General features: G+C 32.5%; 2 protein-coding genes across 2 annotated transcripts; one reads left to right on the top strand and one right to left on the bottom strand.

Moving 5' to 3' along the window:
• Positions 1-1,749: 1,749 nt before the first annotated feature.
• LOC134256447 (uncharacterized) lies at positions 1,750-6,078 on the bottom strand. The gene is made up of 4 exons (XM_062739091.1): positions 5,784-6,078; positions 3,011-3,204; positions 2,180-2,296; positions 1,750-1,991 (listed from the first exon to the last, which is right to left on the bottom strand). Exons 1-4 carry the CDS (start codon positions 6,036-6,038, stop codon positions 1,886-1,888), a joined length of 672 nt encoding a protein of 223 aa, XP_062595075.1. The 5' UTR covers positions 6,039-6,078; the 3' UTR covers positions 1,750-1,885.
• A 1,230-nt stretch (positions 6,079-7,308) lies between these two features.
• Positions 7,309-11,672, top strand: LOC134256449 (uncharacterized). The gene is made up of 4 exons (XM_062739092.1): positions 7,309-9,013; positions 9,508-9,705; positions 10,066-10,227; positions 10,427-11,672. Exons 1-4 carry the CDS (start codon positions 7,547-7,549, stop codon positions 11,021-11,023), a joined length of 2,424 nt encoding a protein of 807 aa, XP_062595076.1. The 5' UTR covers positions 7,309-7,546; the 3' UTR covers positions 11,024-11,672.
• The last annotated feature ends 986 nt before the right edge of the window (positions 11,673-12,658 follow it).

Raw genomic sequence — 12,658 nt, 5'->3', positions numbered from 1 at the left:
ATAACTAATGTAAATATTTGAATGCATTTATGAAAACGAAAATATTTTTTAATCTTGGTAACCCTGCAATCAAATAAATGAATGTAGTTGCACAGTAGTGATTTTCCTTTTACAAAAGACAGTCAGGAAACAAATGCACCTTTACGTTATTGTCAACTCAAATATATTTTTTTTTCAGGCGGCTTTTGTTATATATATAAATATTTATATAAACTTCAACTTTACTATTTGTTGACATTTATTTTTTGCACAATAACATGCTGTCAATATTAATTTGTAACAAAGAAATCAAATATATTAAACGTTTACTTCAAGAATGGTTTACACAAGATATACATATAGTTGCACATGTACAGATGCATGTAAAATAATACGCACAGAATTTACGCAAAAATCAGGGTAGCATGTTAATATTAATTTGTAACAAAGAAATCAAAGATATTAAACGTTAACTTCAAGAATGGTTCGATATACATAGGGATATTACGAAAAATCAGGAAAGAAGAAAAAAAAAAATCTTATGTTTTTTTTAATTTATTGAAGGAACAAGTAGGGGTGTATTACAAGTATGTCGAAGGAATTAATACTAATTTTTAAGTATTGGTTTGATTGAGAGGATCGACGTGTGACATCAAATTTGTATACATGGCGGAAATTTCCGGGTTTTTTTTTTTACATACCTATTCTTACGTAAAACATAGACGGGTATTATGACCAATTCCAAAGTCAAATATTTATTGCTAAAACATGCTTTGAAATATGCGTTGAAGAAGAATATTAAAAAAAATATCGCTGTACCAGAAATAATTTGTTGACGAAGAGCATTATCTAAGTCAGTAAATATTTTCATTAAAATTTCCAAAATATGTTCTGTAATTTAATTGTACCTTGATCTCAAAATGAGAGAACTAATATAGGCCCTTGCCCTGCTGTTCAATCCATATTGTACACTTTGTATATTATGAATAAAATACTTCTTAAACTTAAATTATAATTTCCAAATGAGTTAATTACATGTAGGTAAATGACATCATTTTGACTATAAGAAATAGTGAGATTACAATAATCGAAGGTGCATCAAAAATTGTTTCAATTTAATTCCTGTCTGGTACTAAGTCTAATGCAACCATAATAAATTTCGGGATCGAGATCCGTGTATTGGGGAAAACACTCTTCAAAGGATGGAGGATAGAAAAGATCACAAGAAGCTGACCTTGACTTAATGGAGTACACGAGGACGCATTCTTCAGTCTGGAATGTAAATTTTATAGTAAGTAGAAGCTGCTTTGAGTGTTTTTCAAAGTGAATTATGAAATGTGCAATTGTCATGATCGTACGAAGCTTCATTAGTTGGAGCTATATTTTATTCGTCGATAATGCAGTATGCCCAATCAATTCATGCTAATTTACATGTACTATCATGACTATCGTAAATGATTCCTTACGATGTTATGTTGTATGCTAAGCAATGAAATCAATTCATAATCATACGTAAGTATTTTTTTCATAAGGTCAGATATCATCATCATGATCATGGCCATGCAAAATACATATGCATCTGATATTTTTAAATCTGGTCCAGGAGAAGAAAGTGTAAGTCATATGATAAAGGATAATTTATTATTCTATTTTTATATAAATAAATATGATCAATACATATAGCTCTCAAATGAAAATCATTTACCAATTTAAGTTAGAAGGTTTATTCACATGAACAGTTATAATATTAAAGTACAGAACATCAGTCACTGAAAACAAGTTCATGTATTTTCACCATGTTGACTAAACAAATCCACATCCTGTGAAACACAAAAAAGTAGTCTTTTAAATAATATCACTGAGTTCTTCAGCGGTTTAGGCAAGTTAAGCAACCGTTACACTCGAATCAGGGCTTCTTCAATTCCTTTCTCTGAGCCAAAGCAGCCAGGGGAATGTCGCCGTCACTTGAACTGCTTTGAGACTCTGCGCTGAAACCACGGTTATCATGCCCTCTGTAACAAAAATTTTTATATTAGAAACTGGTATAAAATACATGTAAGGTTATTAATATATTTATATAACAACAAAAACTAGTAGCAATATCATCTTTATTTTTTGTAATTATTTTAACAGGATGTACGTTTAATTTATAGATGTAAAGATATCATATAAATGTTGACATATGAAAACATGTACTTACACTTCATGCAGATCTTGTGGAAGCAGATTTTCTTTGTCTCCCTCAGCCTGATCAGTCCCTGCATGGTTCTTCCTTAAAAGTTTACTCACTTTCACACCAAGACTTGATGCATGTGTTCTAAAAATAAGAAGAGATTTAAAAAAAAAAATGCTTGAGCTCTTTAGATAAATATAAAATAGTTAATTATTAGCAATACAATGATAGAGTGATATAAAAAAAAAAATTAAATATGTAAAACCAGGCATTATAACTTTTTTTTCAAAATATACATGTAATGCTACATGTAGGAGACATGCACAAATTGAGAGTTGTGTGTGCACAATAGGAAATCAGTGGAACAATTCATATTGATTTATTCAGCCTAATTGTTGTATCCTTTATTAACTTCAATTTAAAACAAAGAATGCAGCAAAAAAAGGATAATATAAAACCTCTTAATTTAAAATATTATTTGCATTTTTTTCCTAGGGAAATTAAATGCATGTGATTATTAAAAGAAAAAATAAAATGAACTTTTTAGAAATATAATCAAGAATGATTGAGTGAGTGTAAGTTAATTGTTCATGTTATTGGGGAAAGTCAATCAGTAAACATGTATCATTTCAGACTTAAATAATTATGTATTCAACAAATATCACTATGTTTGGGGGAAGTAATTAGTTATAATAGTATATCTTATGTTTTACACTTAACTCTGTAAACTTCTATGGAAGCAAATTTGACACTAGAAAAATGTTCGCAATCAAGTAAATCTAACCATCCAGTGGTATTCAACAAGCCACTGTTCAATTAGGACTATATATATAATTTTTTTATAAACATATGAGTTACCTCTTTCTGGAATAGTACCGCCTCCACTCTAAGGCCCTCAAAATCCGGTTCTTCACTTTCTTCTCCTCATCGCCAGTTTGGAGAGAATGATTGCCCGCTCTGATGATTGTCACCACTTCCTTCACTGCTGTTTGGAGATGAGTGTCTTTTGAAGATTTCAAATTGTACTTGTCGATGGATTTGGTGATAAGACTCTGAAATAAAACAACATATAATTTTTGTTACATGTCAGTTTACAATAACAAGTTTTGATCTAATCATCATGTGAAAATTTCTTCTTTTTTTTCAAAATTAAGAATGGTACAGATTGACACTTACAGTAATTTAGTACATACTTAGTTAAAAAAAAAAGGACAAGATAGGGTAATTAAGACCAGTATTTGGCTCCCGACTTTTTGGTGTCTTTCAGGATGATCAAACAATTTATCCATAGAAACCTGTTGTCATCCCTACCACAAAATGGGTATTGGTTGTGAGATTAAAAATATACAGAGGTCACAGTGAGGTCAGGAAATAGGTCAGTTTTCGACATTTCTCATTTTTATGCAAATTTTCATTGATTTTACAGCACATATTCTTTCGGAAAACAAAGAGCACACACTTGCCTATCTACCAAATATATATATATAAATATTTTATATTTTATACACTAATATCAGATGCAGTTTTTGTGTAAAAATCTCAGATTGGCAAGCTTGTGCTCTATGTTTTCTGAAGAGAAAATTAAGTATCTCAAATATGATGAAATTCCACTAGAATTGAGTAAATTCTGGAAAATGTCCTACATCTGCACCCTCTAGTGGCTTCCATGTAAGCTTTGAATATAAATTAGCACTTGGTTTAAAGTAAGCATCATTTTATTTTCCTATCTACAAACTTTCACAATTTTACCAGTTTTCTGATTTTTACATCAAATAAGGGGCCAAATTCAGCTGTTACCCTATCTTGTCCTATGTAAATAATCTATAAAAACCTGATATTGTAATTAATCGGTACCCAAGTGACCCTACACTACAGAGATTAATACAGCAAAACTCAGTTATAATGAAGTCACCGGGATCTATGAAATAACTTTGCTTTATCCGTAATTCATTATAACCGTATATGAAATTCATTAAATTGTATAGCTGGGGATCCAATTTGACCTCGCTATATCCGTAAATTTGCAATATCCTTGTTCGTACTAAACGAGTTTTGCAGTATATATATTCTCTTCTAAATCACACTCTGTATCAGTCCAATTTAAGACATCAATATCAGCCATAGGGCCGAAGGACAGAGGCCTGATTTACTGGTTGAAGGCCGATGATCGGGGATGTGATTTTGAATCAATACTTTTTCATTGTCTCTATAAAACCCATAGTAATTAACATAATCAATACAATACATCACACATCAACTTGATGCACTGACCATGCTGACTATTGATCTGTAGCTTATATCTTTATGGAGCAATAATTTAACTTACTGAGTACATGCAAACAATACAAAGGTATTTTATAACAATTAAGTACTATTTCTAGCATTAAATCTACCCAAGATGCTCTAAAATCGGTATTCCATGAATTAGTGTTTTCCCTGCAAGCTGATACTTGTGATATGATGAAAGTAATGTTCACATTCTTGGATATTGCATCCAACCCCCCACCCCCACCCCACCCCACCCCCCCAAAAATAACAAACGTATTACCGATAAGCTGCTGCGTATTATATCAAATAGCAATGCACCTACTGCAGATTGAGATTAGTCAAGGTATATATTAAACAAACTGTGATAAAAGTTTGCATACACTGGTAAAATTATGAGACTAAAATCACAATAGAAAACAGTCTTTACACATGAAAAAAGTAACATGTTATTAAAATTTAAATTAATTTGGAGTTGTTTGAAATGGGAACCACCATTCTTTGCCAGGAAAAATGTTCAAAGACAATCAACTGTTGATTAACAATAATTACCATGATTATTATGAAGTTACAAAAAAAAATGTACAATTAATTCACCATATCTGCTTATAGGCCAAATTTTATGTTGAGAATGCTTGAACTGATAATTAATCACTACAAACGGAGAAATAAACCTTAGATTTCATGTTACATCTGCGAGTATAGCTAGGTCACTAATACCATGGCCTTAGACCTCTATAATGTGCAGTGTATTTAGGATTCTTATTTGACATTAAGAATTAATAGATCAAAGATGATATAATGATTAAAAGAAAATCCATTCAAATTTTTTCATAGCACTATAAGAACATGATTAGAGAAATTAAGATTAAATTTTTAAAATTGATTTTGTATTATGTGTATCTTAGGTTTTTGTAAGCCGTTTGTTCATTCAGGTACTTGTGATACATGTGGTATGCTGTAGGAAATTTAATTTTATCATGCAGGTGAAATGTCGCTTAAAAAATTATCTCTATTTTGTTACATCAGCTAAGCATTGCATGCATTGGTCATGAATTTTATATACTTTTGTGGAAAATGTTGATGGTTGAAACAGACAAATGATATTACACAATATGCATTCTAAAAGAATGTAAATTTAAAATAGTATTGTCTTATGTGAAACACATGCATATGAATGAATATATTATTTCTATTGAAAAGTCGTAGAAAGTGTTGTGTTTGAACATATTATGATACAGTTGTATTATGAAATGAAATATGACTTAATTAAACTGAGCCTTCAGTCAGCATAACCAAAGAAAGTGATACATTAAATTTATCTAATGACACCGTACCCTTTTTATAAAAATAAAAATTTACTTACTTGTAGAGAAGTGTGTTCCGATGTCCCCCTTTTCCACAAGTTATCCACTGTCATGGTCTGAGGAAATGTGTCAAGCTCAACAGTCTGGGTTGCACAAGATTGCTTGGGAACATTGCACGGACAGTAATTTCCAAGCTGCATTTTGGCACAACACATACAGTTAAAGTCACATTGTCTATAGAGTCTCTGCTGCGGGTTCTGCACAGGATAGGAATTATCCCAGGACAAGGAATGGAAAGCGGAATTTGTAGCCATCTTATCACGATCAACTGATGTTTTAAACTGGCAGAATAAGGTAAAGTATTTTACGCCAATTATCTATCAACACTTCAACCGATTAAATTTAATTACCTACTCCTCATTTTATGATATATATACCACTACTTAATTTGATAAAGCAAACATGCAATTAAATACCTACACTTATAGATCCATTAGAAATAATTAATTTGTTAAAAGGGATGGCTTCATTTGATTTGCTACCTTTTTTATTCAAATGTACATACAAAGTGTATTAGTAATCATGGTGCTTACTTAAATGCTTAACATTAGTGATTTATTTTAAATGCAAGAAAATGCAGCATTACCATGAAAACTGTTGAAGAGTATTTTGATCTCAATTAAATTACAAATTCAAATCACCATCATCATTTAAATATTTCTAAGGTCTATTTTGTTTTTTTTCAAAAATCCTCACTTGCATCTTTTTACCTACAGTGTAGATTATCAAGGTTATATATTAAGATTAATCTATTTTTACACATGTAAAAGTGTTATATGAAAAGTTAAAAATTAAGGTATCAAATTTGTTGAAATTTTACACAAGAAGTATGGTTGTGCCTCTCCAATATTTTTTTTTTAAATCTTGTATAAAGACCATTAGTGGAACTAATTAATTAGTTTTTTTGTCTTACCAATTAAAGAAGTATTTTTGATTTTTCTTAACATTTCAACAAGATTAACTTGATAAATTAACAAAATCATTGTTAATTCAACTCTTCCTCTGGACTTGTGTATATCTAAGAGAAAAACCCCTGTAGGCAGCAATCTCAGCTTTCAATTTGCAAGATATTTGATCAAAGACACTTCATCTTTTTGATGACTGATCTCTGAGTTTCAACAGTAGCAACCATACATACACAACAGTAGCAATTCATACACAACAGTAGTAATTAACACACAGTCAGTATCCCTTCCAGTGCCATAGGAGTAGGTTCTTTCTATGATAGTTATAATTTTTTTCATTTGGGCATGCATTTTGAATGCATATGCAATAAGTGGGGGCATGGAGGAAAAAGGACCTAATGGTAAAAATTATTTTTTTTAATGAATGATCATTTTAGAATTTAAAAATAAAACAGCATCAATATATTTACTCTAACTTTAATAATTATCCTCTTTTTAAAAATTGTTTAGTGAAACATAATATCAATTGTAATAATTCCAGAAATGTTGTTTGTAATTTGATAATGTGAAAGTCTGATCATGCAGATATGTAATGTAAAGCTTATTTTTATTATTTAGCTGCCCTCAAGTTCTGCACATGTTTCAACTGTCAAGTTGCTTGGATATCACGGTATTCCTTCTACAAACACAGTGAGAAGTTAACAGAAGATATTTCCTCCTTGCCTAGACCCCAATTTCATCATGCAGAAAATGAGTATCACCGTGAGAAGTACAGACAACCTCTGTTTGATGGATCATCCACAACAGTCCTTGAGGCAGTGACCAAACATCTCTACATATTTTCAGTGAACAATGGAATGTCAAAAACTGCCGTATCAGATAGCCTTCAGTGTGAAAAGTCATCTCTACCCCAACCAAATTGTTTGCCTGCAACTTTTAAGGAGGCCAGAGCTTTTGTTGCACCATTTCTGATGCCACTGGAGAAGCATGATGTATGCATCAACGACTGTGTTATTTTTCGTGATAGTGGTGATTTGAAGCTGGCAAGAGACAATGTGTGCCCGAAGTGTTCTGAACCTAGGATGGAGAATGGAAAATCAAGGAAAATTTTTTCCTATATGCCTATTGGACCGCGGTTGGCTCGGTGGTTTGGGACATCAAACCTGTGTAAATTGATCTATGAAAAAACAATAACTTATTCTGGAAGTAATCGTGATGTAGTGTTAAAGGACTTTACCGACAGTTCACAATTTCACTCCTGGTATGCTAAAGGTCAAGTGTTTGAAGAAATGGACAAGCAACTGTGCGTACCATTGTCACTTTTCACCGATGGAGTGAATCCAAACAGAAACTCAGCCTGCCAGAAGTCCATGTGGCCCATAATTCTGACATGGATCACTCTTCCCACATCCATTAGACAGCTGCTTGGTCCTATGATGCTAATGGGGATTATACCGAGTGGCAAGAATGGAGCAGAACCAAAGTCCTTGGAGCCCTATCTGTCTGTTGTTGTTGATGAACTTTTGTCTCTTACAGAATTTACAGTTCACAACTCTTACACATCTGCCCCTGTGTCAATTAAGGTAGCACTGCTGCAGTATCTTTGTGATATCCCCGGATATTCTAAGTTGCTGCATTTGTCTGGACATGGTGGCCTCAGATCATGCCCCTACTGTACGGAAACAGGCCATTACTGCAAACATCTGAAGAAAACCATCCACATTTCCAACAGAAGATTTCTTTCTGCTGATCATCCGCTACGTAATTCCGAGGGATTTGCCACCCAGGGGCAGGACATGAACAGTAAACCAGAGCCCTTCTCACGTGAAGAGGAAATCCACCTAAGGAATCAGTACGAACGGAAGCCCAATAAATCCCAGAAAACAAACCATCAGAAACAGACAGACTTAAAAGGTCAATACATTCTTCAGAATTTGCCATATCACAATAGGATCGAGCAAATGTCACCTGACGGCATGCATACACTGGCAGATTTCATCAGCCATCTTATGGAGATGCTTTCTGGCAAGTTCAACAACCTGAAGGTAAAATCTTGTGAAAAAGAATTCAGCAGATTTCCTCAAGTTTGGCCAGAGAGTGGAAGAACAGATGTTGTTCAACCAAAGAAGAAAAGAAAAGTTCAAAAGACAGAGATTGAAGAATGCCATTCAGAGTTGGAGACACCATGGTCCTTAACTAAAGAACAGATGAAGTTAGCAGATGAAAGAGCAATGAACATTGTTTATACCCATGCACAAGAGATTTTCCCGGGGCCCCACTTCACCAAAATTTGGACTCTAAGGAAGATGAATTCAAAATTTCAAGTAAGTTAATCATATTTATTAAATTCATATCTATATTATACTGATACTTGCAATCATTGCCTGAGTAGTTATGCTGAATAGCATGTTTTGATCTAAGTGTTATGACCTTGATGATGATAAAATACATGAATTATCAAAATTTAAAAACTATAGTAGCCTGAGACTTAATTATTTATTTACTACCTAAGTACTCATCCAGTTCTTTTAGGAAAAAAAACCCACTTCGATGCATGAAATTTTGCACACATTTCTTAAAATACATGTTGATACACATTACGCTATAAAAATGAAAAGATTAGTAAAACTTCATATCATCCTCTCTGTATACATGTTAAAGGGATGAGTAATTTTATGTTTAACTTCATATGTGACTCAAAAACAGGTTAATCTTAAAAAAAGTACTCCTGGATCTTAAACACATATTATCATGATTATATCGGATCATTAATTTCAATTTCATCGTTGGAATACATGTGTTTTGCTTTCATTTTCAGTTTGTGACGTCAGGGGCATTTGAGTGGTGTATTCGTGGATTTCTCCCTCCAGCTCAAGAGAAGACTCTACAGGCCATCTGTGATGTCATCAAAAGAATGGTTGCACCTGAGCTGACTATATCTGAACTACCTCAACTCCAAGCTGATACACATGAAGCCCTCGCTATGCTGGAACGAGACTTTCCACTTACAATGCAGGTAAAATGCCAGAAAAAAATCTGTATTATTAAGAATGATATATTAATTATAAATGTGAAAAAAAATTACATGCATGCATATGTAGACCTGTTGGCCATTGTTTATAACAGTTTATATAGGCTTGTTGTCAGTGGATAGATAATTACATATTTATTTTAAATAAGCTGTCCTAAGTTTGAAACAGAGATAATTTGAAACTGAGATAAGGTTGCTTTAGATTGATTCAAGTTATTTTGTTTAGCAGTTCAATCTTTGCCTTGATTTATAGGATCAGTACTTTAAACCCACTGTGCTGCATCAAGAATGATTCTTAAGATTCACGTAAAATATAAAAAATTGCATTGCCTATATTCTTTTTAGAATCTCACAACCCATTTGATTCATCATATTGTGGATGACTTGGCCAAACTTGGACCCATGTATGGTAGATGGTTATTCCCCTACGAACGGGCAAATGGCTGGATAACAAGGCAATGTTTAAAGAAAGGGATAGAGGAGTCTACTGTTATGGAAACATATGTAGTAAGTGGCACTAATTTTAGATACAATTTCAATTAAGTAAATCCTAAACAAGTTAAAATATATTGATATCAACTGGTAGACTGAATACTTATATATGATTATATGCACCATCAATGAAAAAAAAAACAACAGTAAATTTTCTACATTAAGATTCCTGAAATATTTAAAGTTATTACTTTAAAATATCGATTTTTTTTAGGTTTATGACTGGTGTATTTACATGATTTTGAGTCAGAAGTTCAATCCCAGGAATGTGTTTGGTGGTGAGAAGTCCTTGATGAAGATAAGCCAACAGATAATGGAGGAGATGAGCAACGAGACCAGTTCTGCATCACACAACCAACAACCAACAAAGAACGCTCGCAGTCTGCTGACGAAGGAAATGTGCCACTACATGCAGAATTTCTATCTAATGGACTTGAAGATAAGTGCTATCAAGTTTACAGACACTGTGACTGAATGCCATGGAACGCTTGATATCACAGACGACAATGGTAGGAGTGTCCGTTATGTCGGCGACAAATACAGAGGGAATAAGCCAAGGTCTATCGTTAAGCTGCATAGTGTAAATGGCCACCAGTTTGGACGCATTTGCTTTTTCTTAGAGCATGTGGTTGATGGAACTATTCATCACTGGACAATTGTTGATGTGTTTCCTCTGGCTGAGAAGTGTGATTCGTTATTTGTGGTGGAAGACAATCCAGTTAGGCGACAGCTTTTCCATGTAAGCAGACTTGGCAAATCACTCGTTTATAGTAAGAAACAGAATACGATATGGATTCTCGGTCTTCGGTGATCATGCTCTTGACTGTGACAATTCAAATGGATCAGATTAGATGTACCAGTGTAATGTGAAACTGGAATACTTTGTTATGACTAGACCAGAGTTCTGCAATTTGTTGAATGTAAAATAGATTGTCTTTACTGTGGCATGACATACTTGACAACATGTAGTTGAAAATTAAATTTCTTGTGTAACTGATTGTGATGTGCATAATTATTATGAAATACAATATGTAGCTGTGTTAAAAATATATTCAACATGTTCAAGAAATTGAAACCTGAATATTGATTTGAATGTTTAAAGTAAAAAAGGGTTTTGTAAAAATTTGATATTAAATAGGGAATTTTTTTTTCTAATACATTTGTATCATGGAAGAGTATATATCATTTTGTATATACTAGGACTTTGAAAATTAGCCTTGCTTCTTCTCTCCACTTTTCAATGCATTTTTACAAATTGCACCATTTCAGTCATGCTGAATTAACAGATTTGAATTTTTTTGTACATTTTATTTTAACACCATAGTTGAAAAGAAACGTTATCAATCATGGTCACGACACTTACTGTATTCATTGAACTTGTGAATCATTGTTTTTTTCTTTCATGATGATTGTTTGACTGTATGTATGATTGAGCAATGAATAAAATATATATTTACATAGTTTGTTCTTATTTCCTTTAGTTAATTGTAATTTAGATATTACTTTAATTTCCATTCTCTTTGCAGTATTTCAGTACAACAAATCATAAAAGGTAACTAGGGTCATCTCTTAACTAATGCGGGAAAATGTTGCAGAAAATTACAACATATTTCTTGACTGAATAAGAGGGGTACAAAAAATCATTGTTCTGGAAAGTAAAAAGAAGTTCTGGGTTGGGTCCATTAGTAGTTATTTGTTAGGAAAAGGGCTACCAAACAGTTTGGTTTCTGTTCAAAGTGCTGCTATTCTAATGCATTTACATAGTATTGGAAAGAGCAAGGAATTAGTAAAGTGAACAATTTAGATTTGGGATATTAAAATATTCTTTGAGATTAAGGAAAAATGTACATAAAATTTACAGGCATTGTGGCTACAGGGAATTCTATTTCCACCGTATTATTGTACATTTTATTTCATGTGTCTACCAACGAATGCAAACAATTCCTTATAGTTTGCCTTGATTGAGTAGTACTTGTAAAATACAATAGTAAACTTCCATCCCCCCTGAGAAGCAGCATACTAGTACACGTTAAAAAATTCCATTCAATGATAATTATGTCATGATCAGGGACCTTTAATTTCAAACCATTTATCTTTAATTATGGGTGAAAGAATGTAATAATTTCAGTACATTATATAATTATTAATGTTAAATGTTTGAATAATTTTAAATTACTGTCATGTTTATATAAATCAAACCCATTAATTAATTACATATACATGTATTTACAAACAATGTCAATTTCCAACCGGTATATGTCAGGATTATTGTAATTCATAATCACACACAATTTTCAAGGATTCAAATAGGTTTACATGTATAAATGCTTCGGGTGTAAAGGGAGGTGAGTTTGGGTCTCTCTAAAATCATTTTAAAAATTTTTAATTTCTCTCCCCTCCAAGAAAAGGTTTCTCAGGTAAGGGAACAATGTAATTATAATTAAAG

Source organism: Saccostrea cucullata, unplaced genomic scaffold (assembly GCF_032062105.1).
Source record: "Saccostrea cucullata isolate Sc308-1 unplaced genomic scaffold, CSIRO_AGI_Scuc_v1 ctg16428, whole genome shotgun sequence".
NCBI lineage: Eukaryota > Metazoa > Mollusca > Bivalvia > Ostreida > Ostreidae > Saccostrea > Saccostrea cuccullata.
This window is presented reverse-complemented; position numbering and strand designations above follow the sequence as displayed.